The sequence below is a fragment of the Trachinotus anak genome, unplaced genomic scaffold (assembly GCF_046630095.1).
Source record: "Trachinotus anak isolate AG129_WGS33_773 ecotype Australia unplaced genomic scaffold, CSIRO_AGI_Tana_v1 ptg000019l, whole genome shotgun sequence".
NCBI lineage: Eukaryota > Metazoa > Chordata > Actinopteri > Carangiformes > Carangidae > Trachinotus > Trachinotus anak.
The window spans coordinates 18,497,985-18,523,649 of NW_027273870.1; the positions used below are offsets into that span (position 1 = coordinate 18,497,985).

Genomic DNA, 25,665 nt, shown 5'->3' on the forward strand with positions numbered 1-25,665 from the left:
ATGCTAACATGCTAGATCAAAACAATGATCAAGGTAAATTTGCCAAACCAGTATGTTAGCATTGTCAGTGTGAAGATGTTGGCACCCTGACATTAGCTGACAGAAATATATTTTTAAACACGAATGACTCTCTTAAGGGCTTTATACAATGTTTTAAATTAAAGTTAAAGTTTTCAAAAAAAGTTAGTTCAATAATTCTTTTAAATGTTTAATGTTGTGTTGAAATCAAAATTATTTCTTAAACATTTTTTAAAGAATATTTTATTAAACAATGTGAATATGCTATGCCTAACTGTGACACCCTTTGAGCTACTGATGAAAGACAGTGATCACTCGCACTTTTATTGCATATTCTAAAGCTAAAATCTAAATTAGCCCATCCATTATGTTAAAATATATCTGAGGTCAAATTAACCCCAGCAATTTAAACCAACAAAATATGACTCCAGTTAAAATTGTTATCCAAGTTTACACTCCAGAAGATCAGCAAGGAAAACATAGTTCAGAATCAGAATATTTTTATTGGCCAAGTGCTGTATATTTGCACATACATGGAATTTAGTTTGGTGGTTACAGTTAAAGACAGAAAGAATGAAAGAAGGGTAAAAGACTGGCCACAGTAATCGTATAATAATAGAAAAAAATTAAATTCTTGAAAGGATAGTTTATACAGTTATACCATTACTTATCCAGTAATAATATCTGGGGACGGTTTACAAAGCTGTGACTGGCCTGGCACCACTCAGTTTGTACTCAACAATATTAGACTCATTTACACTCAGGATTCATTAAAGTTACACAAAAGGTGCTTACGTACGTACAGTTGCTGGATTCTTTGATGATGGTAAGTTTGACAGACAACATTGAATTAAACCTTTGAGAAGCCAACAAACCTTTAAAAGCTCTTTAATAGATTCTGTATTTTACCGCCGTAAAGTCAATTTCTGCAACAAGTTGACTCTTTCCTGTCAACTGTGCAGATGCCTCTTGTGGAAGTCTGCCATGTTGTCTGCAGCAAGGCACTACTGGCAAAGCACCACTGTGAATAAGTACAGCCTCAGAGAATTGCCAGCATGGGTGTAGACTCTTATTAAAGCAAATAATGTGTATCTTGTGCACATCCAACCCAAGTTGGGTACAGGTGCAAAGCAAAAGCAGTATGAAATGAAAAAGACAGGTCATCTTTACACCAAATATAAAAAGCTTGTAACTCTGTAGCCTACATCTCTATTTTCTCTTTAATATGCACACGTATGCATCAGTCTAATGCAATGTAGGTATTCACTAAGAATCAGTCCAGGCATATGACATTTGAGCATAAAATATCTATTGTGTACAGCACACAGGCAGGACCATGACTCCAACCATCCATTATCTATACTCGCTTCCCTAGTCTGGGTCGACACATAATAATGGAATGTCTCATACCAAATGTGCCATGAGAGCAGGACATCAGGCTTTGAGGCTTTTTATGCTACCATTAAATGTTGAATTCCAACAAAAGCAATGGTCATGTTCTTATTTATTTTATTTCCAACTAGAAGTAAATATGCAGTGACACTTTTCTTGATTTTCTTCTTCTGTTGTTTTCTTTTATCCAACTCTCTTAAGTTCAGCACATAATTTAGACAGTACACCTTTGGACATGTTGAATCCCGACAGTCATCTAATCATTTTAAATTGTTCAAGTTAACAAACTTGTAATAAATTGTTTAACAACATGATAAGTATCACTCTCATTATGATTTTTAATGAATCTCCTTCTTCCTTGATGATTGTACTCTGCAATATAGATAAAACTTAAATTAGCCATATTTCAGGAAAGGACATTGGTGAATGATTAAAACAAATTATTTAGGAAGATGTAAACTGTATGATGCGCTGATGTTATTTTTACCTAAAATCCACTTGCTTTTTCAAGGTTAACTGGATTATTCTTTAGCAGTGAAGCTCACTGAAGTGAATAATCGTTTACTGTTACATGTAATGAAATCGTTTCCTCTGTACCTTGGTTTCTCAATGTCTTCGATGAACTCTGGCAGTCGTGTGTTTAATGTTTCAGGCAGGAGCGAAGCCACTAAGCCAGACCCAACTGCCACTGCACAGTAAATGACCCCAGGGAGGAAATGCCACACGTCCTCCAATAGCACGATGAGTGGGGATATGGACACACCCAGCCGTGCTAAAAACGAGGTATAGCCTACACCATTTTGTCTGAAAAATCAAAGTCAGGCAGTTAAGGTAAACCTGCAGTACATCTGCTGCCAAAAGAACAGAGGATCATTGTCTGTGGTCAAACGTGGATATACGAGTTTGTTGTTGGCTGACCGTACGACTGTAGGATAGAGTTCAGTTGTGAAGAGGAACACGATTGTGAATGAGGCCTCTGACAGGGCTTTTCCAAGGACTGCCACAACAGTACGAATGACCCATTTATCTGAAGGAAAATATTTAGAAGTTTGATCAAAAGTATTCTCAGGGATATTGACAAAAGGTGCAAAAACATTAAACGATTAGACTTAAGAAAAACCAAAAAAATAACCTTCTGAAACAAATATGTTGATCAAGAGGCAGAGCCCAGTGAATAGCATGGTCCCGATCATTCCAGGCCTTCGACCAACTTTCTCCAGGAAGAAATACACACCAATCTTCATTGGCATTTCAATGGATGCAAATACAAGTTGTGTGAGGTACGGGTTGAGTCCAAACCCTGCGATATTTAGACTTATCCCATAATATGTAAATGCCACTCCATACCTAAAAAATTCAGAAAAAAATAACATAGACTTTCTGTATTGACATACTAGTTCTAACCTTGGGTTGAAAGAAACTGTTACTGTGTTACTATGATTTCAGAAGGATTAATAGTTCACATATTTAATCTGGTTTTGTAACCCATACACACGTATGTAAAACACAACAATTGGAACTTCAGTCAGAGGCATGCTAGCTGTTTCCCCATGTCCCAGTTTTTACGCCACACTACAATAATAATCTCCCAGCTGCAGCACCATACTTAACTGCAGTACATTTTCGCATATGACAGACATGAGAGTGGTATGTCTCAAACTGCTGAACTGCTCCTCTAACAAGTCACATGAAATTCACATTTACCACACTATCCCGGAGCATATAGCAAGTTTCCTAATATTTGGAGTCCTGAAAAGATCAGCAAACGTGTACTTCTTTTCTCCAGTTTCAGTGTCTGCAGATTCCAATAATGTCTGTGAGAAAGCAGGACAAAAGGCACACAAACACAGTCAAATTGTTCATTTAAAACACATCCTTTTTCTTACTGGAAGGTTGTCAGCTAGCCAAAGTGAAAACAATGTTGAAATCTACCCTTGGTGTAATGGTGGCCATACAAGTGGCTCTGTTGTTCATCTTGGCACATTGCATGATGTAACGATGGGCAGCATCTGCCTTCCCATGAGCCATGAGCCACCTTGCAGACTCTGGAAGCCACCTGAAGAAACATGGTGAGATCAGTATCTCACCAGCTTCTAATAGGATTCAGCTTTTCATGCTACAAAGTGTGAAACATGAAATTTTAATACCTCCAAGCGATGACGGCCAATATCAGAGGAGAGGTCACTGCCAGAATGAGCATCCTCCACTCATTTACACAGTATGCAATTCCACATAGAATCAAGTTCCCAAGTGTCCAATCCAGACTTATGATTACACCAGAGAAAGTCCTGTGTTCAATGCTGAACCATTCAACATCTGCAGAAACATCAGCACGGAAAATGTTAAATCACAAACATTTCAGTAGAAATGCTTTGCATTGTTTTACCACCAGCCTACTTACTTAGAACAATAGAGATGATACTTATTCCTGCAAGTGACATCCCTGTAAAAAATCTCAGGATGACAAACATTATATACGATGTGGAGAAAGCGCTTAGCACCGCAAATGTCATGGATGATAAATAAGATACCAGCAGAAGCGGCCGTCGCCCAAACCTGTTTGTGAAAAGAATGAGATGAGAGTAATGACTTTGCTCAAAAATATTATTCATGTACATCAATAATTGCAAATGTGATCAAATTTTGTCACATCCCCTTCATTAATCTCATAATCATTTTCTTTATGTTTCTTTTTCTCATTTTATTGCCATGGGAACGTAATGCAGATTTAAACAAGTCCAGTCTGTGACTTGCATAATGTTTTTCAGTTTTTTTACTCTCTGCTCATGCATTTTTACGATTAACTTTATTATCAAATGTCTGTGTATTTCCAGTGTGATAAGAGCTGGCACAGTACTGTGTGCACGCACTGTTACAACAACCACTCTCCCTGTTCCTGTTCGCTGTCCAAGTTTTAATCTTATCTAACATTTGTTACAGAGAGTGAAGGATATTTTGGACATGGAGCACATACTGTGTTTTTTCATTGACAATCTCACCTGTCACTGAGAAACCCAAATAAAGGGGCTCCAAACATAACACCAATGAAGAAAACACTGGCTGTGGCCCTGTTCATCCCTTTTCTGCTGCACACAAGATCCCACTACAAAGAGAAAACTGAAAATATTACATTATGTATTCTTATTTTAAAATGACATATAATAGGGAATTTCTTAACTTTTGCATGCATTATATTTACTGTACTTGTCACAATTTCAACCACAAAGGATGGTTACAAAAATATATATTTTGCTTTAATGAAATATGATTTATTCTTTAACAAATTACAAAATTAAAGTATTTGGAAAACACATCATATTTATCGAATTAAACTTACCTCTGTTGCCAAAGTAGATTTAAAAGTGCTGTTGTCATACACCCATCCATTCTGACACTGGACAGTAAATGTATCCTCGCTTCTGTTTGACCCTGACAGATGTTGATAATGGAGCTGTGAAAACATCTGACAGGAGCTCAGAGCCCCATCCTGCTCGGCTGGAATACTAACAGCCAGTTTCTGTTCGAGAGTTAAATTCCTGAAGATGTCTCCATCATCCAGAGCACTGATGTTGCAGCGATGAGCGGGAACAGCTGCCATGAAATTATTCAGCAGGAAGTGGCATGGCAGAGTAATTCGAGAGAGGAACTGAATCAAGACTAGCTTGATTTGAAATTTTCCAAATCCATTAATCTCTGAAAGTACGTTGTCAAATTTCATTTTTGCTGCTCTTCTGGAGTCGACAGGAAGCTAAATGCTGTAACGGTGATTTGAAGTAAAATGACAGAGACTAAGCAGGACACATTTACTAGCACCATGTTAATCATTAGAGTTTTTTACAATTTCCAACATGATGGAAGTGCACTGTCTGTCAAAATGGGCTCTGTTGTATACGGCGTCCAAAGACCACCTGCATGGAGGTGGACACCATGTGGTGGACTGACTTCTTCGAGTATTTATTTCTGCATTTAAATTTCTGAAGATGTGATATTTTCTATGCATAATGCTCATTCTCAGGTTTTAGCCCAATATATACTGTGGGATGCTCATTAAACTCAGTGGGGATAGGATTCAAGAATGCTTTAAAGGTGCACTAGGTCAGAGAATGGAACATTTCTGATATAACTTGTAAGAAGGGATGATGGCTGGACTCCTGAGCGGGCCAAGGCATTGAGGTGAAATGGCACATTAAGCCAGTGGGGCCGGCTGGGCAGCTTAGCCTAAGGAGATACAATGTAGATATAAGGCTGGCTCAAGCTGCCAAACATCTTCTCTTTGCTTGAATGAGGGTAAGAGATAAAAGCAGCCTAAAAGTACACTAGGTCAGTTAAAGGTGCTTTAAATCAGGGCTAGAGGATGCACACAGCAGATTTACCATGGCACAGCCTGATAACCCCCACTGTGGGGCCAAATGAAAGGTCAAACATCATTTTACATGAAAGCTGGAATAGGAATACTCACCCAACTTTAGACACATTTAAGTGTGTACTGATAACTGCACTAGAGTGGTTTCCCTATTCCCATATTACTTCTGCAAACCACCATTTCAGACAGATTTAGTTCCATGTATGGGCATCCTGTCATAGAGAACAGCATGTCTTACCTCATCTATTTACTATACAGCAGCTTTATAATGTGTAACTTTACCCTGAATTTTATTAACCCTATTTGACACCCCAATTTGACAGCAGTGAAAAAATGATTATAGGAGGAAATTTCATCTGCAGTTGAAAAACAACGTACAGCGTTTCTGTATTGTCTTAGTAGTTAACTGTTGAATTATTTGAATTACTCAGTAATTAAATGCAAGTGCTGGTGGTATTCAGTAATAATTACTGAAGCGTGCATTTGTACCAAGCTGTTTCAAACCAAGACATTTCAAATCTGTCTAAAAATATCTTTGGAGTTTTCTATGGACAAGTCCCTTTTGTGAGCTTTCTGCAGCTCAGCTACATGATGCTAACTGAGCTGCGTCTGGGGGGGGGGGGGGGGGGGGGTTGAGCCAGGAGCTCCTCTTTGTCTTTAAAAACAGCAGCATACATGAATGAGCAAGGCTACACTGTGAGCAAGTTGGTAAGTGACCTGAACATCTGCAATCCATGACAAGAGCTCAGAATCTCTTTTCTATCTTTTTCTAAAATTACCAGCATGTGAGGTCAACAATGCTGGACATCGACTGATGAGGCAACTTTTGGGCAAATGTTTGTCATTTACAGGAACTTCGGGAATGAATACTGTAAGTAGTGGATTTGGTAAGTAATTGATTAACTTCTTCAACCTTTTAATAGTGTCTCTCTTGCACAGTGTTTTACTGGAGAAGGTAGGCCATAATTAAATGATGCACTCACCCAACTGTTGTGGGTTTCCTTTACTTATTAATTTACTAAATAAGTCTGTTAAGTCTGATGGACATGTCTATGAACAGCAACTCAGCAATGGGCCAAATTATGTATCACACCAGTAAGATAGTCACTAAGTGTTTTATTCTTTTCATTCAAACGAGTGTTGCCTACAGTAGCCTACATCTTTCTAATTGCTGCTGCACCAGCTTAAATCATATAACATATATTAATCTATGAAAAAACATAATAATTGCCATATCTATATGTGTTAAATATTGTATATAATAAGGTTCATAAGAGAGTTCATAAAATTGTATTTGTATAAGCTGTTAAAAACATGTGTGTGTTTCTCATTAGTGGTTGAGGAGAGACAGCCTAATTATGTAATAACATGGAAACATCTAATCCACTAGAGCTCAGTCCTCGCAGGGGTCATCCCCCAGACCAAGAGTTCATCCATTTGTCAAGGATGCTGACTCCCTGTTTCCATGGTAATAAGTCAACATACTGGAGTTACTGCCATACTAGGAAACAGAAACTCCTGCAGCTCTAAAGCAAGGTTTGATGATGGTGAAGTGTTAAAATGAAGTGGAACCAAGTGTGAAGAGAAGCATGGCATGTGACAAAGTGCCAAAGAGTCTGTACCTTTAGCAATGGAGTTGTATGTAATTTTGTAAGGGTTTTGTAAGGGTCTGAATATAGTGCTTCAGTAAAAATAGATATTTATCCACAGATATTTAGCATGTATAAGAGTAAGGATAATCCAAAAAAAAGGACAGAGGCGCTGTTCCAGTCTCAAACTTTTGGTTTTACTTTAGAACCACCATCAGGAGAAGTTTGGTGTCTAGAAACAACAGTAAATTAATATCAGGTGTGCCAGCTAAATCAAATCTATCTTTGGTGTAACCACCCTTTGCCTTTAAAACAGCATCAATTGTACACATGTGCACATATTTCTCCAAGTTCTTCTGTGGATTTAGGCTGTCTCAGTGTCTTCTGCCTCCTGATATAAACCCAGAATGACCCTATGATGTTGAGATTGAGCCTCTGTTGTGAGACTCTGAAAATAGTTTTTAACGACTCTGGCTGTTTGTTTGGGGTCATTGTCATGTTGCAGAATGAACCTGGGACCGATCAGACCTCTCCCTGATGCGGGACAGATAAAACTCTGAACATTAAAACTGCCGAAACTTTTTCAAAGTACTGTACATAAACAACTCCCAAAGCTCACAACATCATGTGAAAAAAAGTCGTTGTTTGAACAACCCTCTGTCCCTTTTTCAAGTAACCTTACCCTTATATGCATAGTGGTGTCACTGCAGTTTTATAGTTGTAGTATAACAACAATGCTCTCTCGCTCTTTATGGAAGTGAGGAACAGATACAAGATCCTACCGTCCTGCTCAAATTGATAAAATCAGTCCAGAAAATATATTACACCCAGATATGACAGTGGCAACAATTTGGTGCAAATGCTTATTTAAGTACATGACAGGTGGGTGAGTAACTTGCTGACAGAAACATGGTGAGACAACATCTGAGATATGTAGTTTTATTCTACAGACTATATTTTATTGTGTTCCTCAGAGAGAAAAATGGACAGAGATGATCGTTTTAACAGTGGGTACTAAGGATAACAGTAACAGTCAGCGAGTTTCTACTGATTTGGGCCAGACTGGTTACATCTGCATTAGTCCACTGCTACCATCAGGCCGAATATTTTTTGTGCACAGGAAATACCATAATCTAAAGAGTAAGAGTGACATTTGCCACTCCATGAGCTTTTCTTTAGATCCATCTTTGGGCCAAAACATTAACTTATAATACAGGCAGACTGACATAAAGCTGATTAAAGTTTGTTTGACGAGATGTATCAGCTGTGCAACCAGAACAAGCTTCTTTCATGACTTTACACTTTAAGTAATGTTAAATGTTGCAGGGTTGTAATTTAAATTTAAGCATATGTCATTAATAGTCACATTGTCCAGGCTCTTTGGGCTGTGGGCAACAAGCAGGCTACAATTTTTTTTTGTTGTCATCTATAATCACCACCAACGCAACAGAACAGTTGACGCAACTTTACTTTACATGTGCATCCCAGAGCCTGTCACATTCATACCTGTCCCCTTGTAAACAATGGCAGGTAGGAAGCAAAAGTGTTGTAAATAAGCAACAACAAAATATATATTATATATATATATATAAAATGATAAAGTGCTGTAACTGATAATGAAATGATATAATAGATTCAAATAATATTGCACCACTTAATAAACAACACAAATTAATATGGTAAAGTTATAATTAGAATAACTCAAATGTGTACAATAACTAAGGTTACACTAGCTGTTTTTGCCAAATGTTTGAAGAACAAAAGACATTCAGAGAAAATATATAAGAAAATGATGAAGGGTGCAGTTCCATGAAAGGAAATAGGGCTCCTCATGGTGACATGTTGTTAATGGGGATTATTCCCCAATAAATTACAACAAAGTGATGTACCTCAATGGTTTTTAAGATGGCATTAGAAGAACTGATCCACTCATGCAATAGCATATACTCGTGCATTTTTGTTTTAGAGAGGTAGTCTTTGTCTTTTGGAGTACAAAAAACTACAAAAAACTAAAAATGTCATTTTTTTTTATCTGGTGAACAACCGGGAGGTGGATTTATTAAAATAAAACAATTTTGTGTTGCTGTGTTATAGCACCACCTCCTGGTGGATATTGGGAATTGTTGAATTTGAGAGTAAAGGCTTATGTTTGCACCATAACCTACATGTTTGGAATTTCCTGTTATTTTCCAAACTGCCCGAACTGTTCTTTTTTCAGTACCCTGGTTCATAGATTAACACTGTGTGAGCACTAATATGGACAATTTAAAAAGGCTGTCAATTTAGAATTTCTCAGTTTTATATTAGGTTATGAAGGCCCTGTTTTCTGCTCATATCCATTTATTAAACTGAAAAAGTTATGAACAGCAAAACTGAATGTCAGCTACTGTCAGCTTTTTGTACAAAATACTGGATTTGAAGAAAACACTTAGACAACTGTTTTGCAATGGATACTTGAATCAATAGAATAATTTTCTATTTGATTTGAAAGAATAATTGATAGTAACCCAAATTAATAATCTGGTCGATTTTTTGATAGATTAAGTGTTGATGTAACTTAACCTCAGTAACAAAACAAACACTGGCGTAACATGAGGTAGAAGGGAACCTAGTATTTCTACTATGTATAAAATAAATAATCTCTCAGATTTTGTTCTTAAATGGAAATGCTGACGTCCATTGCAGTGCTGATATTTTCTGTAGTGATAGATGTAGAACAGTGAAGGGAAAGAAACCTCACTGTATAAACAGGACTTCGGAAAACAGCCACCCAATTGTTTTGCTTATACTCCTCGATGTGAATGCTGCTTCCCCCTTGATATTACATACCATTCCATTTAGAGCGATGGCAGCCCTGATGGAGCTGCCAAAGCAAAGCTGCATTTCCTATTGGGGATAGGAATAATCAAGAGAATTACATAGAAGTTAGAAATGTTGCAAAGTGCACTAATGCTGAAATCTGTTCTTCAGAACAGTAAACACTTACTTTCAGGGGTATTATATTGTTATCATTATTAATTGTTAACACGCAGTATTGAAAATCTGCGAAAATGTCAGATCATTTTATTATCCATCATTAAAGTGAAAAACTCCCTGGACTGAAGTTGTTTATCTTTGTTTTAATGAAGATATCATTGGCGACACCCAGGACATCGTGAAACAGCATTAAAAATGGAACCAGAGGCTGAAGACCCAGACAACAATGATAACTTGGTCCCTTGGTCAGGTTCAGATGGTTCCCAGGAACTCTGTGTCTCTGAGTCCTTGGCAGAGTCCTACAATGAGGATGATATTAGTGATGAGTACCCTTTAGACCCACAGCCTCATATCCCCAAGTCTGACTCTGAGTCCCCAGATCGACTTCAGTCACAAGACTGGGAATCTGCAGGTGAGCAACATTCCCTACCTGAACTAAGTGGAAGTGAAGAGGATGTTTCGTACCAAGAGGAGGATGACATCTACCTTAGTGAATCAAGAGAGTCCATTACAGAGTCTCCTCACATTCAAACCTCACCAGTTTCACTGTCCCCACACCTAGAGCACCCTGACTGCAAGTCTCCCGCTGGCCAGATATCAGGACTGCATTCCCACTCATCTTCCTCCTCTCTTGGCTGTGCCACTGACATGACCCTGGCCTTGACCCTGGCTACAGAAGAGCCACTGGGAGCCAGTAATAGGCAGGACCCAGGGACTGGGAACAGGAGGGTTGAATCTTCAGAGGAAGGAGGGAGTGGTGAAGCACCTCCTGCTTCTGTCTTCTTTGAAATTCCAGACGAGGGTGCTGAGCAGGCAGAGACGTGGAACTCGGAGTCTGACACAGATCTGTGCAGACCTGACCGGCACAGGGCAAGGCACACACGTAAGTATCTATCTTCTAGCTTCCTTTTATATATTTCAGGGCACATCTAGAGCTAGCAGTGCAAACTGTGTAGCCTATAGTGATTTTTTTCTAGATTTAAACTATATGTGATTCATTAATAGATATAATTTTTTGAGTTTAAATGCAGCCTAAAGCTCAAATTAACTTTAGATTATGACCATAACATAATATTTGCTGCCTGCATTCATTAGAGGTGTTATGTGAAGCAAAATACTTAATTTAATCGTTAAATAACTTGTGCAAAGCATTATGGGTGCTGGTTATTTTCATGCTTTGGTCTATTTGAGGTGGACTTACAGGGAGAATTCCCATGTCTTTAATAGTCAGAGGAGGATAAGAATAAATTATGACCATATGATGAGACTGGCAGAAACAAATTTGACAGACACTAGCATGTGTCATCCTGGCCTGTCACCCGATCCCTTTTCCAATCGTAAGACTGGACTGCAATGGAAAGTGAGCTCCTCACTTTCCTTTGCCTCATGGACCCCCCCTAAGTTAGCTGTAAGTAAATATGATGCTTTTATTAGTGTGCTTGCTTCAGCAGGGGCAACAAAATTTGTCTCTCTTGATATTAGTGTGATTGCTTCAAATAATAACAATAATAATGCTAACATGTAACCATGTGATGCACTTTGCAAACTGAGATCAAATAATACCAAAGCACTATATGGAACAAACACAAACTGTTAATTTCTCTCATAGTTGTTTTACTTTACTGAGCACTGATCATTTAAATTGTGTAGCTTCTTAAATTTCCACCCACTGACAAAACATCTATATAAAATAATGTGGGTTCACAGTTTATTTTCAGAGTTGCATGTTTTCATCTTCCTCATGCCCCTCCCTTCTCCCTCTGTCCCTCCCTTCCTCCTCCCTCTCTCTCTCTCTCTCTCTCTCTCTCTCTTTCCTTTGTCTCAGGGCTTGGCCACAACGAGAGCCAATCAGAAAGACATGTCAAGGAGACCAAGTCTAAATGTAAACGAATTGCTCTGCTCCTAACTGATGCACCCAATCCTCAAAATAAGGGAGCCTTGCTCTTCAAAAAACGGCGCCAGAGGGTGAAGAAGTATACGCTTGTGAGCTACGGGACTGGTGATAAGCTTGACAGTGAAGACCAAATAGAGGAGGAAACTGAAGAAGTCAGGTCAGCAGGGTATAACTTTGTGGCAACAAGTGATTCTGAGTTAGAGGAGGAGTATTCTCTCTATCACCAGCAGCATAGTTTAAGTCTGAATTGGGGAAGTGTTCGAGAAATGGAAGAATTACCAGAGACAAAAGGGAAGGGAGTTTTGATGTTTGCCCAACGCCGCAAACGGATGGATGAAATTGTGTCAGAACAAGAAGAAATGAGGAGTAAAGGATTGCCTGTGGAGAAATTAAGAGAACCTGAACATACAGAAGCACCGAATATTTATGACACTAAGCAAATGTACATGCATATTGATCAGGCCAACTACATGGATGCAAGTCACAAGCAGCATGTAGAATACCAAGAAAATGTTCAACAGATGAACCACCTAGCCAATGTGCCAAGACCCCTGGTGCCAAACAGAACTGCAAAACCCTTCCTAGGATTTCAAGATGGCACAACTGCTCATGTCATGCCTGGTGGCGTTGTTCCAGTGGCAAAGAGGAATGAACCAAGATTCAAAGTACCTGTGCCTATTAACACTAACCCACAGGTTTGGTCCCCAACGGGAGACATCATAGCCTCAAGAGATGAACGAATATCTATACCAGCGATCAAGACCGGCATCCTACCAGAGTCAAAAAGAAAAGCCCCAATTAAACAGCTGGCGCATGAATCAAATCCTAACATTCAAAGCAAAGGGGACAGGAGATCTTATATCGAGGCAGAGGAAGATTGTTTTAGTCTTGGGGCAGAAGCTTGTAATTTTATGCAACCCAGAACAATAAAACTCAAGAATCCACCTCCAGTTGCCCCAAAACCTACCATAAATCCATCCTGCCTACCTTGGATGGGGAGGACTCCCTCTGGTGAGCCATATATTCCACCAAGAAGTCCGGTTTCACAACCTTCTCACAGTTCCATGGGGCCTCATAGTCAGCATTACTCACAACAGCAAGATTGGGCTCAGCCTCAGCAGATGGCCAACCAGTGGGCACCAGATCAAACCCAAGCACCACTTCAAACACCTGTCAGTGCCTGGGCTCCGGTCAACTCCTCTTCTCAGCTTCATCTTCAGCCAACCACAAATAGCTGGAGTCAACAGCCGCCACGATCCCCTGTGAGTATGCAGGCCCACAGTCCTACTTACAGCCCACATCACCCACCCTCACCCTCAAGGAATAAGTCAGATAGTGTTCCGAACTCAGTTGCCTCCTGCCCACCTCAAGCAGGGAAGTCATACATCCACGCATCAAAAGCATTGCAGGCTTCTCCAAAGGGTCGAATGTCAGACAGAGGTATTAATCGGGCTGGGGATGGCCCAACTATGGCGGGAAAAGGTGCAGAGTTGTTTGCCAAGAGACAGTCCCGTATGGAGAAGTTTGTTGTCGATGCTGAATCAGTGCAAGCAAACAAAACAAGATCTCCCTCCCCAACATCGTCCCTACCTAACTACTGGAGGTATTCTTCCAATGTTCGTGCCCCCCCACCTTTATCATACAATCCCCTTCTTGCTCCTTTCTACCCTCCATCAGCAGCCAAGCACCCCCCTTCTACAAGCCCCAAAATCAAGCCCAAGACCAAAGAAAAACCTAAAGCACCCCCAAAGCACCTAAATGCCTTAGATATTATGAAACATCAGCCTTATCAGTTGAACTCGTCACTGTTCACATATGATGCAGTCCCTGAGGCCAAAAGCCACAGCCCAAAACCAACTCAAGTGTCAAAGTTTGAGGTTACCAAAAACCTTAAACATAGATCTGCCTCTTCTCATTCTCCTTACAATGCCTCTGAGCTTGCTGTTCAGGGCAAGGCAAAAGCCCCTGCTAAGTCTACTGGATCGGTAAGTGCCCAAAATTATTCTGCCCATGAAAACACAAGATCAGCTGAGCCTCTTGCAACTGACAAGCACTTGGATGACAAGCACACTGTCACACCTGCAGCCGATCACATAACCAAAAAGCAAGCACCAAGCGCCCGACCCGCAAGCACATCGTCCCAGCAGTCATCCACTGGTGACAGCATAGCTTCAGCTTTTTCTCCTGCATCTCTTATTGCTAGAGGTGTACGTCAAATGGCTCCTCTGCCAAAGTTCTCTGCTAAGAAGCCAGTAGTGACAGGCAAACAGTGGAGGCCTGTTGCTATGCTTCATTTGTCCTAATACTGTATATGGTCAGGCTTTGGTGTAGTCAACACTGAGATGATAGAACACAATTATGTCTGTAACTTGCTAGCAACTCAAATATTACTTAACTGGTGGAAGTGTATAGACCTTTGCACTGTCTAAATGTAGGCCACAATCAAAATCATTTACAGTGTGCAGCTATAAGGATATATTTACCTGACAATGCACAGGAAACATGAAAAGATAGTTTAATGTGCAGCAAAGTTTGTTTAAAATTGTGATTAATCCATAAAATACAAACTAAAACAAAGATATTACATACAATACATAAATAAGTTAGCACATCGCACCATTTTCCTAAAACTTGGGAGGTGCTTGTATGTTTGAAAAGGAAATGTGAGACTAAATCATGTTGAGTGATTCTCAGGAAGTGCTATTGCATGTGCAATAATGTGTGTAGAGCCTTGTTCGACTAAGGTCTCTAGTTTGAGTTGTTCATCTTTCTTTAGGTTTTTTTTTTCTTTTGTAAGAAATAAGATTACATGCATTTTTATGTAATTGTGATCACCACTGACCCCAAAACTACACACAGTCACATTTATAAATACATTTATTTATCTAAAATAGCCCAAAATATTCTTTTCATTATCTGTCATCCGAGATAAGAGTAACTCACGTTTACAATTTATATTAACATGATATTTTGAATTATTTAGTGTGTTTGGGGAGAAACCGCCTATGCACTTCTTTTTTTTTTGGATGCAATTCCTTCAGTCTCATTCCAAACTTTGATGGTATCACAACAGCTAAAAGCATCAATGTTAGTTGTGATCATTAACCCTTATGACTTAAAATGTTTTTTATGTGGATGTATTTTCTGCAGTAGTCAGTTATGGCCAGTTATTCAACTGTCTCTAAAATCATCAGGCATTCTGTATCCTCATCCTTGATGTAAAACATGAGCAGAATATCACAGAGGTTTGAGTTTAATGTTACTGACTCACACTATTAATAGCAACTCAAAATATGAAACTACTGTCTTGTTTTTGTCTCTCTTTCTGACATATCACTCTTTATTGCACTTCTTGTCATCAGCACAATCATGCCATTAAATTTCTCTTTCCTCCTACCTGTGTTACTTCCTGTGTGTCATGAGCTTTTTTCTCTTTTCCTGAGCTGCTGTATCACTACTTTTTATGAGTCACCCATGTTTCCTCCTGTATCTTTCTCACTACCTCACACTTTCACACGGAAGTTGCTCATATTTACTGCACCTTCAGCAATATCCATTCTCTAAGATCCACTGCACCATTGGCTATTTTCAATAATTTATTGATTCTATTACTGTAATACAAAATGGTGAACTGCTCAAGGTTGACACTGTCACTGTATTACACTGTGTCCACATTATTCCACCTTTAACTCTGAATGTAAAAAGTTTGGAACTATGTTCTTTGCCTCCAAAAGACTTTCTGCACACTGATAAGACATCCACACAAAAGCAGAGTTTACATTTTGCTATTCTCATGATTTGCTGACAAATATGTTACTTGCAGTTTTTTTGTCAATTATGTTTAAAGACAGGCCAGATTCTGCTTAAGTTTTGAGTAAACACAACTACTCACAACTAGCACAACAACCATGGCACTAAGTGACAAATATTTGAAATGCAGGAAGTTCCTCTGCTTCCCTAAGGAATACAAACAATGCTGAATTTGGTGTCCAAGTATACACATCACAAAATAATGGAGAAGAATCAGTCAAACATGCCAATATAAGCTCTGAAAACTAGTTATTAAATCTGGCTAATGCTAAATGAAACCTTTATACGTATGGAAATATTTGCTCAAACTGACAAAATGTGTTTAATCTTTTAGAGTGGATTTCCCTCTAAGGAGAGAAGATAAAGACACATTGACAGAGAAATAGTTCCAAGCAAACTTTATTCATCTTTTTTAAATGTCTTTCATGTAGTAATATTGTTACTGTACTTACTTTAAGTTTCTTTGACCAACACCAGGTAAGTTCTGAAATATTTTTCATTTATTTTCAGTATTTGTTAATGTTAAACGCAGCTTCAAGACAGTTACACATGAGCTCTTTTCGACACATTTATAGTACCCAAACATTTTTATTGGATTTGCAGGACATTGACACAAAAAGTAGAAGGGTCTCTGAAGATGCAAAATCAGTTTACTCCATGGGCACAATGAGTAAAAAATGTCTGACAGCTTGTGAACGTTTTGCTCAAAGAACCATGATCAGTACAACTGAAAAGGTCAATGCAATGAACAGCAATGGCCAATCACCAGAAGGTGAAACTTTTACTTTGCACCACATTTTTTTTCCCCACATTGTGTCACTTTTTGCATGTGGAATAAACTGATTCTTTTGCATCTCAAGAGCCTCTTCTACTTTCTCTGTCAGTGCACAGTCAAATTTTCTATGAAATTGGAATGTTTTTTTGCAAAATTATCATTAGTTTGTTTGCGCTCCATTTTTAATTAATGTAGGTAAGTAAGTAAAACATGAACTTGTAGTTATACATTGTCCAGGCTTCCAGGGGGTGGCAGCAAAGTCTGCAACACTGCTGTCACACCAGTCCGCTAATTTGTGTGTTTTCTTTCAGGGATTTGGTCGAAGCCGCTCTCTGAGCCTTCCCAAGCGGCTGAATTCGATGCCTTCACTTGGTCATCTGTCACCTGTGAGCACACCTGGAATCCAGGCATCATTTTTACCAGCACAGAGGCAAACATCCTTTCAAGAAAATGTCTACAAGCCACCGTCACCATGGGAGGCAGCATCCAGAAGCCCCATTGGTTTAGTGGATGAGGCGTTTGTGTTTCAGAGCCTCCCGTCATCAGTTGCCTCTAATGTCAAAGCTGCAGGGCAGCGCAGATCTCTGCCAGAGCCACCAGACGAATGGAAGCGCAGGGTGTCTCTTGATCCTGCAGCTGTCAGTAAGAGTCGTTATCATGCAGCCCCTGCTTTCCAGGCACCATCTCTGAGCAGAACATTTTCACCTGAGAAACCAACCTTCTATGGGCCTCCCTTCAGACCTGCACAGCCTCTAAGGTCTGGCATCTGGGGCAATATTGGATACATGGGACACGGCTCCAGTCCAACAAAGTGCTCTTCCCTCTATAGTCCAATCCAGAGGAGTTAAGATGAAGTCAGACATGCATCAGAGAAAGAAAAAAATATACATATATATGAACATAAATAAACAAATAAATAAATTAAATAACATAGAAGACAAATAAATCTGTTCCAGAAAATGGAAAACATTGAACTATGGTGATGAAAAAATTGGCTGATCTGAGTCTTAGGATTATTTTAGACCATTTATTATGATTGTTTTATATATTTGATGGGAGTTATGGGCCACGCACGAAAAACGTTGCTATCCTCATTATATGAGTGATCACTTGGTTTGAGGAGCACAACAACTTACTGTAGCTTCTGTGTTGTTGATGAGACATTATCCTGCTGAGCACCGATGGGAGATTTTGCAGTTGTGCAGTGATCATTTAGAATAATTTAGGACAGAAGTGGACTACTACAGTCATGTTTTAAGAAAAACTGTCATTAGAATGAGATTAAGCATGTGTTATAAAAGTTGAAGTGAATGTGTAGTAGTTGAAAGAAATTTGTTAATGTTTTTTTAAGTGGAGTGATGTATGCTCACTGAAGATGTTGGTAATTGTTGGTTATAAATATTTGTTAAGAAATAAGATACTTTAAGAAATCTTGTTAAGCTTTTTCATTTGTTTATCTTTAGCTTTAGAACTCACTTTGCACTTTTTCATGTTGATGTGCTAATTTTTTCACATTTGAATATTTCATTCAGTGATAATCAATACAGATATTACTCATCTTGTTTTAATGTTTCTTATCTGCATTGGTATTGCAGTGGCAAACATACTAAATGAGTGAACATTTTAATTAATCTGTTGCACTTTCTCGAGACTGCCAATCACAAACACGCTATTTCTATATGCTCTAAGGAAGCTACGGTGCCAGGAAACAGCAAAGCAACAAAGTTGCAAGAATTGTTGCATCCCAACATCCAAACATTGATTTTATTTGAGATTTCAAAATGGATAAAAGCTTTTTCGCTACTATTATATATATTTTAGGTTAAGAGGAATGAATGTTGCATGCATATATCCCACCTTTGATCATAATCTGTGAGGTAAAGAGAGCCACAGATTCCAGAGTGTCAGGGTTTAGTTAGTTATACATTTCTAATGTAGAATTTTTTAGAATTTAGAAATTCAGCATTGGGGTTTTGCCCAGCTGTGTTTAATGATTTTCTTGAGTAAAATGTTTTTTTTTTGGTTTTTTTTTTTTTTTTTGCACAAGCTGAAGAAATTAAAATACACAAAAATGCTGTACGTCTTTAAAGTGTTATTTTTTGGCCTTAATTCTGCGCTGTAATTCTACGAGTCAGCGTCATTTACGTGCAGATGAAAATGTTTTTGAGCCATTCCCTATTAATGTGTTATATTTCTTAGTCTATTAGGTATGTTAATGTTATATTAAACAACACATATATTTAATATTGATTTGACAGAAGGTGAAGATAAAAAATAAGATTATGTCAGGAACTTATCTCATGTTTCATAAGCGATTAAATGTACAGCATGTCTGAAGTAGGACAACAGGTTTGGCTGCTAGGATAATAACCCTGATGTTGTTATATAAAAATCTTTTTGGCCGATCACTATCTCAGGGATGAGACCACACTGCCCTTTAACCTTCTTCAGTGATCTGTATTTCATTATCCAAAGTCGGTAATTACACATAATGACAGCAACACAACTCAGTCCGAAGAGAGGAGTGCACAAGTAACAGCTGTGCCGAGTATTGACAACCTCTCTAACTTGAAGGCACGGTGCCTCGGAGGTTACATCAGCCCACAGAGACGTGCTGACTTCAGGATTCAACCCAAGGAAAGGAGCATATATCTGGAGGGAAATCCTTGCCCCAAAGAACATTGGTGGGCATGTGTGTGTTGACCATCCTCCCCTCTCCTCCCCTCTCCCTCTGGTAGCTATCCTTGCCCCATGGTGTTTGAGAGTGGTTTTGAGTGTTTGGCAGGTTAAATTTAGCCTATTGATGTAAGCTGCATTCCATTCACAACAGACACAGAGACACACTCACAGTCTGGCTTTAGTGTCCGGGAGTGTGAAGATCAGGGAAGATCAAACTACCTACCGTAGGTTGACCCCTGAGTCTCCGTGTCCCCCCTTCAAGGATACAGGTTGCACAGTAAGGACACCATCACAGGTATGGATAAGCCTCATCAGGGTGTATTTTGTGAATATGTGGTGTATTTAGATTATATTGAGGTATATGTCAGATCACCCAACAATGTCACTGTATTGTGATAAAAGGAATTTGGCTGCATCTAACCAACATTTATATCATTTATAAATTGTAGGAATCACTTTCATGTGACCTTAGGGATATGTCACATTTGAAAGATTATCAGTTAATAAGACATATTTTCTCTCCAGAATTTTATCGCTTTGCCGTCAGTTTATTTTGCATGGACACCATTTTAAAATTCTAACAAATATCATAGTTGCAATTGAACATTTAAGATTTGTTTAACGAAGTATATTTATAATTTTACTGTCTGGTATCATGTTTTACATTTGACAAGAAAGGGAACACTAAATATATACAACCACTTAAATGTAAAAAGTTATTTTGGATGTTATGTTTCTGTGGTCTTTTTTATATTTTTTATTTTTTTTATTGTTGGCCATTTGTTGTGTTCACCTACAAATACAAACATAGGCCACAACAGTCACCCTTGACCTTTACACAGGTAATTTATCTTGTGACAACATTAATGGTAGATGCCACTAATGTTAGCTCAACTACTCAAAACTTTGGTTCTGTGATGAGGCCAGATTTAAGAATTATGTGTGTGGTACCAGTGCAAGTACAATGGGGCTTTGGGATTATGCAATACACTGTAATCTGTTAAATGTAACCGCTACAGAGATTAGAATAACATGACAAACGCTGATTCGGCAGATTTATTTAACAGGGCACCTTCCAAATCAACTTCAAATTTCAATATATGTGGACTGCAAATGGGAGACAGACTCAAAAAACCATGTATACTACTAATATGTTATGTAACAGAGATGAATAGAGCAATAAATATGTTTATTGAAGAGAAGGTCACTTGGTGTATCCTGAATTTCATTCTGCCCTTATCCTTACGATCTTTTCAGTATTCTTTATTTCATAATGCTAACAATACCAGATTACAGATTCAAGGTGTTTTCTCTGACATCTGATAAACAATGACCATACACTTGCACTCACCAAACACCAAACTCTGTGTTATCTGAATCTAACACTGCACTGATGTTCTATGGGATCACATTATTAGGAGTAAAACTCCTTCTTTATGATGTGGGCAGAGCAACTACATCCTGTGTCCTGTATGTGTTTCCAGTCCTCCTGAGTTCTGCCAACCTTGCCAAAGCCTCAATGTCACAATTCTGTACAATGCCAACTGGAGAGAGGAAGAAGTGTGCAGCAGCTATTTGCCGAGAGGTCCATGGTACCAATGGTATGATGTTAGAGCCGAGGCTCAGCGGACAAACACACTGCTGCCAGAGAATATCCATTCTGATCAGGGTTCAAAATGTCAGGGCTACTCTCCAGCACTTGCCATAAATAAGCGAATGGGGGGATGTAGTACCTATGGTGACTAATCCTTTGTCGTTGTCCTTTTCAAAAGTCTATTTCTGGGTGGGTGGGTGGGAGAGGGGAGGGAGATATTGCAGGCCAACTGTGTAGCTGTTTGGATAATGTGAAGGTTGGTGACAGCTGGGGTACATTCCGTCACTATTGGTAGATGAGGGAGCATCATGTACATCCAAAACAAATTCTCGACTACAATGATAACTCATTTTCCATGACAAGACTTATAATATGGAAATTTTGAATTTCGTAACACCTTTGATGTCTTTTTTGGAGCCTCAATTAAACCCCTTCAGCTGACAAAATTATATCAGAGGATATTTCTGTGTGTATATTTATATTGTCTATCCTGGACTTTCCAGCTCTAAAACCAGGGCTGGATTAACCCACTAGGGGGCCCAGGGGCAACAATTAAATGTCAGCTACAATTCCTCCACCCCCTTTCTAAATTAGTTTATGATCATTTGATTATATATTTATTTATTTGAGAGTAAGCGCCATCCAGTTTAAGCATAATATCAACTGATGCAGTAAAGGTATTAAAACTAGATTTTTTGAGGACCTTTCTATGAGTCAGCTTAAGAATTAGATAAAAATGCCCGAGCTTAAGGTGCTCACTGTTTCTGTTTACGTTGTGCTTTTGTAAGGAGCACTGTTGAATAAATGTACAATTAATCAAATTACCAAGATTACCACACTGTAACCCTGGGGCTTTTGGGACCCCTGAGGCAGTTGCCCACTTTATATAATGTTATTTAACCCAATGACCTTAAAGAGAATGGAAAAACCTATTTTTTATACATATACTTTTTACAAAATGTACCATAACTCAATGATACATGCTGGCACACATTTACATTTTTGAAAATGTTAGCAGCCAGTGTACTGATATTGATGATCGTGATCCTCAACATCATTGTTTTGTTCTCATCTTTGGTGTCTGACAGGGGACGTCATGGATCTCGGAAAGAAGCTCAGCACTCCTAAAGACATCATGTTGGAGGAGCTATCACTGCTTTCCAACAGAGGTTCTCGGCTTTTTAAAATGCGCCAGAGGAGATCTGACAAATACACATTTGAAAGTATCCAAAATGAGGCGAACGCACAGCTAAATGTGAGTCAGCTTGTGTGTGTTATTCAGTCATTTCCATGTGTTTGAATGACTGAATATGTAATACATGAGTTGTCTGTGTGTCACTCATTGAGCAAATTTATCAGAAAATATGCTCTCGAAAAAAAGTGTTACAACACATGGATGATAACAGAGACATGTGCCGCGTGCCTTCTGCATCCTCCTGCCAATTCTTCTGAGAGGCTTCTCAGGCACTTTGCAGAGGAGCTGCTCCCACTTTATCAGTGCCTGCTGATATGTCTGTGTGTGTGTGTTTTAGTGTGTGTGCATACGTATCTGAGCACATGATAGAAAAGAACAGTTTTAGATGAGCAAGCTTTGATTGTTTTGTTGCACAGTTGATATTTTAACCAAAACAGAATGCATATACTGTTCTTTATTCTGTTTTGCAGAATGATATTTTAGCTGGGAATACACACACTGTGGAAATTAAAGTGGATACATCCAGCCATGGAAATGCTGCTAGCACAGAAAACACTGTCTCAGGTAATAATGCTGCTGAGCAGGTCGGGCTGCTTATGTTAAATTCAACATGAAACCAGATTTAAAACAAAGTCATGATTTTAAAGTATTCCAAAGCTATCATACTCATAAGTTTAAAAAAGTGCTAACACTTGCATTGTAAATATTTGATCGTTAAAAATCATTAGTATAGACTAACTACCAATTCCTCCACCTCCAAAGTCTTATGCACAGTCAAAAAAGACCAAGTGCTTATGTAACGCTGTCATTATCGTGACAACTACTATCATGTAGTTGAAAAAGCTTCTCTTATCTTATGGCAGATAATGTATGTAACTATGATTAAATACACAACCTGAGCTGCTTCAAATGCTTTATTTCATTTTATCGTATTTGAAAAACCCACAGAGCCCTGAGCTTGTTCTAAAACGCTTCAGCAGGGTGTCATCCCATATCGACACTTTATACGATGAGTGCACACTCCAGCTATGTGGTATTTTAAGGCCCAACATTGTGATGATGGACAACTCAGTCTGCCTGTGTTAAGTGTTCTCTAAGCACAGTCCCTGTTCATAATACTGACATTTCTCTTCCGGTTTATCCGTTTTTGTTTTCTCCTTCACAGGAGCGACTGCAGAGAAGTTGAACCCCACAGCTATGCCCAAGTCCTATCACTCTCCATGGGAGCAGGCAATCCTCAATGACCCTGACCTCGCTGAAACTCTTAAACTAAGAATGCCTGAACTAGACCCACGACAAGAGCTTCCTGAATACAAAAGCTTTAACCGGTGAGAAAACTGTGAGCACATTTTGGTGAATTAGTGCAGAGTATGAGAAAGAGCAGAATTCACATCTTGATCGAAATTACAGGGTTGCCACTCCTTATGGTGGCTTTGAAAAAGCTCCCAGAGGAATCACGTTCAAACTCCCAGAGGTGGACCTGAACCCGCCTAGATATCCAGAGCTCCAGGAGCCGGGGATGAAGCGGCCCACCTTCAACAGGACAGCCCAGGGATGGATATCTGAGGGCACCCATCTGATCCTACCCACTTTTATCCTGGAGCCCACCAACATCCCGGAGTCTGATGACCTGTAGATGGTTTTAAGTAATCTGACAACATGATGTTTGCTGTAATATTGTGGCCTCAGCCTGTAATGACAACAAAACAGTCAATTACTAGCACAGTTGCAAATCCTTAACAGTATTTTGGATTGTTTCCATGCAATGGACACAAACTGCTTCATTCTTTTGTTCTTCAGTTGGCTAGTATGTTTGCTGTACACGAGAAAAACTGTTTCCAAACAAAATCGTGTAAATAGCCAAAATAATGTGCAATACATAATTCACAAAATTCAGAGTTTCCACTGATACTGAAAACAAAACTGTAAATTTTTTTAAATTTTCAAATGAAAAGAGAAATATGTGATGTAAATAAAGAATGCAGATTATTTATTGATGGCACACAATCAAAACTGGAACACGGAGTAAGTTATATACTGTGTAGTATTTATATTATAGATAGTACAAAAAAATATACACATTAATAATGAAGTGAAACTGAAAATTTCACATTAGATGTATTTATAGCTACATAGATATACAATATATATAAAGATTAATTAAGCTCTATTCAAAATTCCACGGTAAATTTTTTTCACTTAAAGATTCTTAAAAATTAGATAAAAGTGGGAGCTCTGTTTCATGTCAAGGTCCCATATCCTCAGAGGATTCACAGTATTTAAGCAGAGGAAAAAGGGATTTCACAGTGCAACCAAGATTAATTTATCTTGAGAAAATCACAGCGAGGTCACCAATCTGGGAGGAAGACGAGGAACCTGGACTTTGACCTGTGATGGCATGAAGCTGTGCCAAAGCGCCTCTGATTAGAAACACTGAATCTCAAGGACTCAAAACCTTTGAGTTTATATGTATACAAGAAATAACCACTCCCTGCAGAGAATAATGTAAAATGGAAACTGTCACACCTGCCTTGTCTGGACTGCAATGACAGTAAAGAGGAAATATAGAAGTTTGTTCTGTCTTCTTTCTGGTCATATAGACGGACTAAGAATAAAGTTTAATTTTGCAGTAACACAACATACAGTGGTAACACTGTATGTGAGTGCAAAACACACTGGACTAACTCGATGCACATTTTTTTTCTGCTGCTGAGTGTAACTTCATGTGCCCACAACCATTCACAAAGACAGCTGGGAGGAGATCTGGCAGGGCTAAATTCAAGGCCAGTGGGAAACAAATCTCATGACTATCATTTCTTCAAAACCTCAGTACTCCAAAGAATTTGCATACCACATTCACACAGAATGGTCACCACTGAACGATATTTAAGAGCAATCAGTCATTTTACTTTCCCAGCTGTTTCATACTGTCACAATAAGGAATGTTAATATAAGTATAAAAATTACATTATAATATAATAAAACATAAATAGACAGTAGACAGAAGACATCATTTGGAATGTTTCTTACCCACACTCCAAAAGATGAGCTGTTTTATGTATTGGGATATAACTGTGAAAGGTTTGACAGTAATAGTATCTGATACTGACCTCAATTCAAAGGGTATACTGGAAGTTGAGGCCAGTCTTTATGTGACAACAGTCTAACAACTTGGTAACCAAAAAAAAAACCAAAAACTAACTGAACTAAAACTATACTATCCAAATTCTAACTGCTTTCATAGCCACTGAATTTGGTGGTAATGCAAACAGATTTACAGTACAGCTGCTTTTCAGGAAGGCTCAGGTATTGTACTACACACTGGAAACTGGAAAAGAAAGAAAACAGTTACTGACAACAAACCCCAAAAATAACCTTAA

General features: G+C 38.7%; 3 protein-coding genes across 6 annotated transcripts; 2 read left to right on the plus strand and 1 right to left on the minus strand.

The window, feature by feature from the left end:
- Positions 1 to 502: 502 nt before the first annotated feature.
- LOC139636456 (solute carrier family 22 member 7-like) lies at positions 503 to 5,171 on the minus strand. 2 transcript variants are annotated; one of them, XM_071504553.1, is made up of 10 exons: positions 4,748 to 5,171; positions 4,410 to 4,513; positions 3,812 to 3,966; positions 3,558 to 3,726; positions 3,343 to 3,466; positions 3,115 to 3,224; positions 2,543 to 2,757; positions 2,329 to 2,437; positions 2,008 to 2,214; positions 503 to 1,782 (listed from the first exon to the last, which is right to left on the minus strand). In XM_071504553.1, the coding sequence occupies exons 1-10, from the start codon at positions 5,126 to 5,128 to the stop codon at positions 1,749 to 1,751; spliced, it is 1,608 nt and encodes a 535-aa protein (XP_071360654.1). In that variant the 5' UTR covers positions 5,129 to 5,171; the 3' UTR covers positions 503 to 1,748. The 2 variants fall into 2 exon arrangements, with proteins under 2 accessions (XP_071360654.1, XP_071360653.1); XM_071504552.1 differs by lacking the exon at positions 503 to 1,782 and having other exon boundaries at positions 1,826 to 2,214.
- Positions 5,172 to 6,543: 1,372 nt separating this feature from the next.
- Positions 6,544 to 18,892, plus strand: synpo2b (synaptopodin 2b). 2 transcript variants are annotated; one of them, XM_071504540.1, is made up of 4 exons: positions 6,544 to 6,660; positions 10,491 to 11,221; positions 12,164 to 13,494; positions 17,129 to 18,892. In XM_071504540.1, the coding sequence occupies exons 2-4, from the start codon at positions 10,534 to 10,536 to the stop codon at positions 17,663 to 17,665; spliced, it is 2,556 nt and encodes an 851-aa protein (XP_071360641.1). In that variant the 5' UTR covers positions 6,544 to 6,660; positions 10,491 to 10,533; the 3' UTR covers positions 17,666 to 18,892. The 2 variants fall into 2 exon arrangements, with proteins under 2 accessions (XP_071360641.1, XP_071360642.1); XM_071504541.1 differs by lacking the exon at positions 6,544 to 6,660 and having other exon boundaries at positions 12,164 to 14,217; positions 17,129 to 17,809.
- Positions 18,893 to 19,662: 770 nt separating this feature from the next.
- On the plus strand, positions 19,663 to 24,960 carry myoz2b (myozenin 2b). Of its 2 annotated transcripts, XM_071504542.1 has the most exons (6): positions 19,677 to 19,791; positions 20,981 to 21,097; positions 22,179 to 22,345; positions 22,756 to 22,849; positions 23,451 to 23,613; positions 23,696 to 24,960. In XM_071504542.1, the coding sequence occupies exons 2-6, from the start codon at positions 21,016 to 21,018 to the stop codon at positions 23,919 to 23,921; spliced, it is 732 nt and encodes a 243-aa protein (XP_071360643.1). In that variant the 5' UTR covers positions 19,677 to 19,791; positions 20,981 to 21,015; the 3' UTR covers positions 23,922 to 24,960. The 2 variants fall into 2 exon arrangements, with proteins under 2 accessions (XP_071360644.1, XP_071360643.1); XM_071504543.1 differs by lacking the exon at positions 20,981 to 21,097 and having other exon boundaries at positions 19,663 to 19,791.
- Positions 24,961 to 25,665: the final 705 nt, after the last annotated feature.

Coding starts and splice junctions, on each gene's coding strand:
- synpo2b (XM_071504541.1), top strand. CDS start 10,534: ATGGAACCAGAGGCTGAAGACCCAGACAACAATGATAACTTGGTCCCT. Junction 11,222..12,163: donor GCACAGGGCAAGGCACACAC/GTAAGTATCTAT, acceptor CCTTTGTCTCAG/GGCTTGGCCACAACGAGAGC. Junction 14,218..17,128: donor CTGCTAAGTCTACTGGATCG/GTAAGTGCCCAA, acceptor GTTTTCTTTCAG/GGATTTGGTCGAAGCCGCTC.
- LOC139636456 (XM_071504552.1), bottom strand. CDS start 5,128: ATGAAATTTGACAACGTACTTTCAGAGATTAATGGATTTGGAAAATTT. Junction 3,967..4,409: donor TTTGGGTTTCTCAGTGACAG/GTGAGATTGTCA, acceptor TTTCACAAACAG/GTTTGGGCGACGGCCGCTTC. Junction 2,758..3,114: donor ATATGCTCCGGGATAGTGTG/GTAAATGTGAAT, acceptor TGAATTTTTTAG/GTATGGAGTGGCATTTACAT.
- myoz2b (XM_071504542.1), top strand. CDS start 21,016: ATGTCACAATTCTGTACAATGCCAACTGGAGAGAGGAAGAAGTGTGCA. Junction 22,850..23,450: donor CACAGAAAACACTGTCTCAG/GTAATAATGCTG, acceptor TCTCCTTCACAG/GAGCGACTGCAGAGAAGTTG. Junction 23,614..23,695: donor GAATACAAAAGCTTTAACCG/GTGAGAAAACTG, acceptor TCGAAATTACAG/GGTTGCCACTCCTTATGGTG.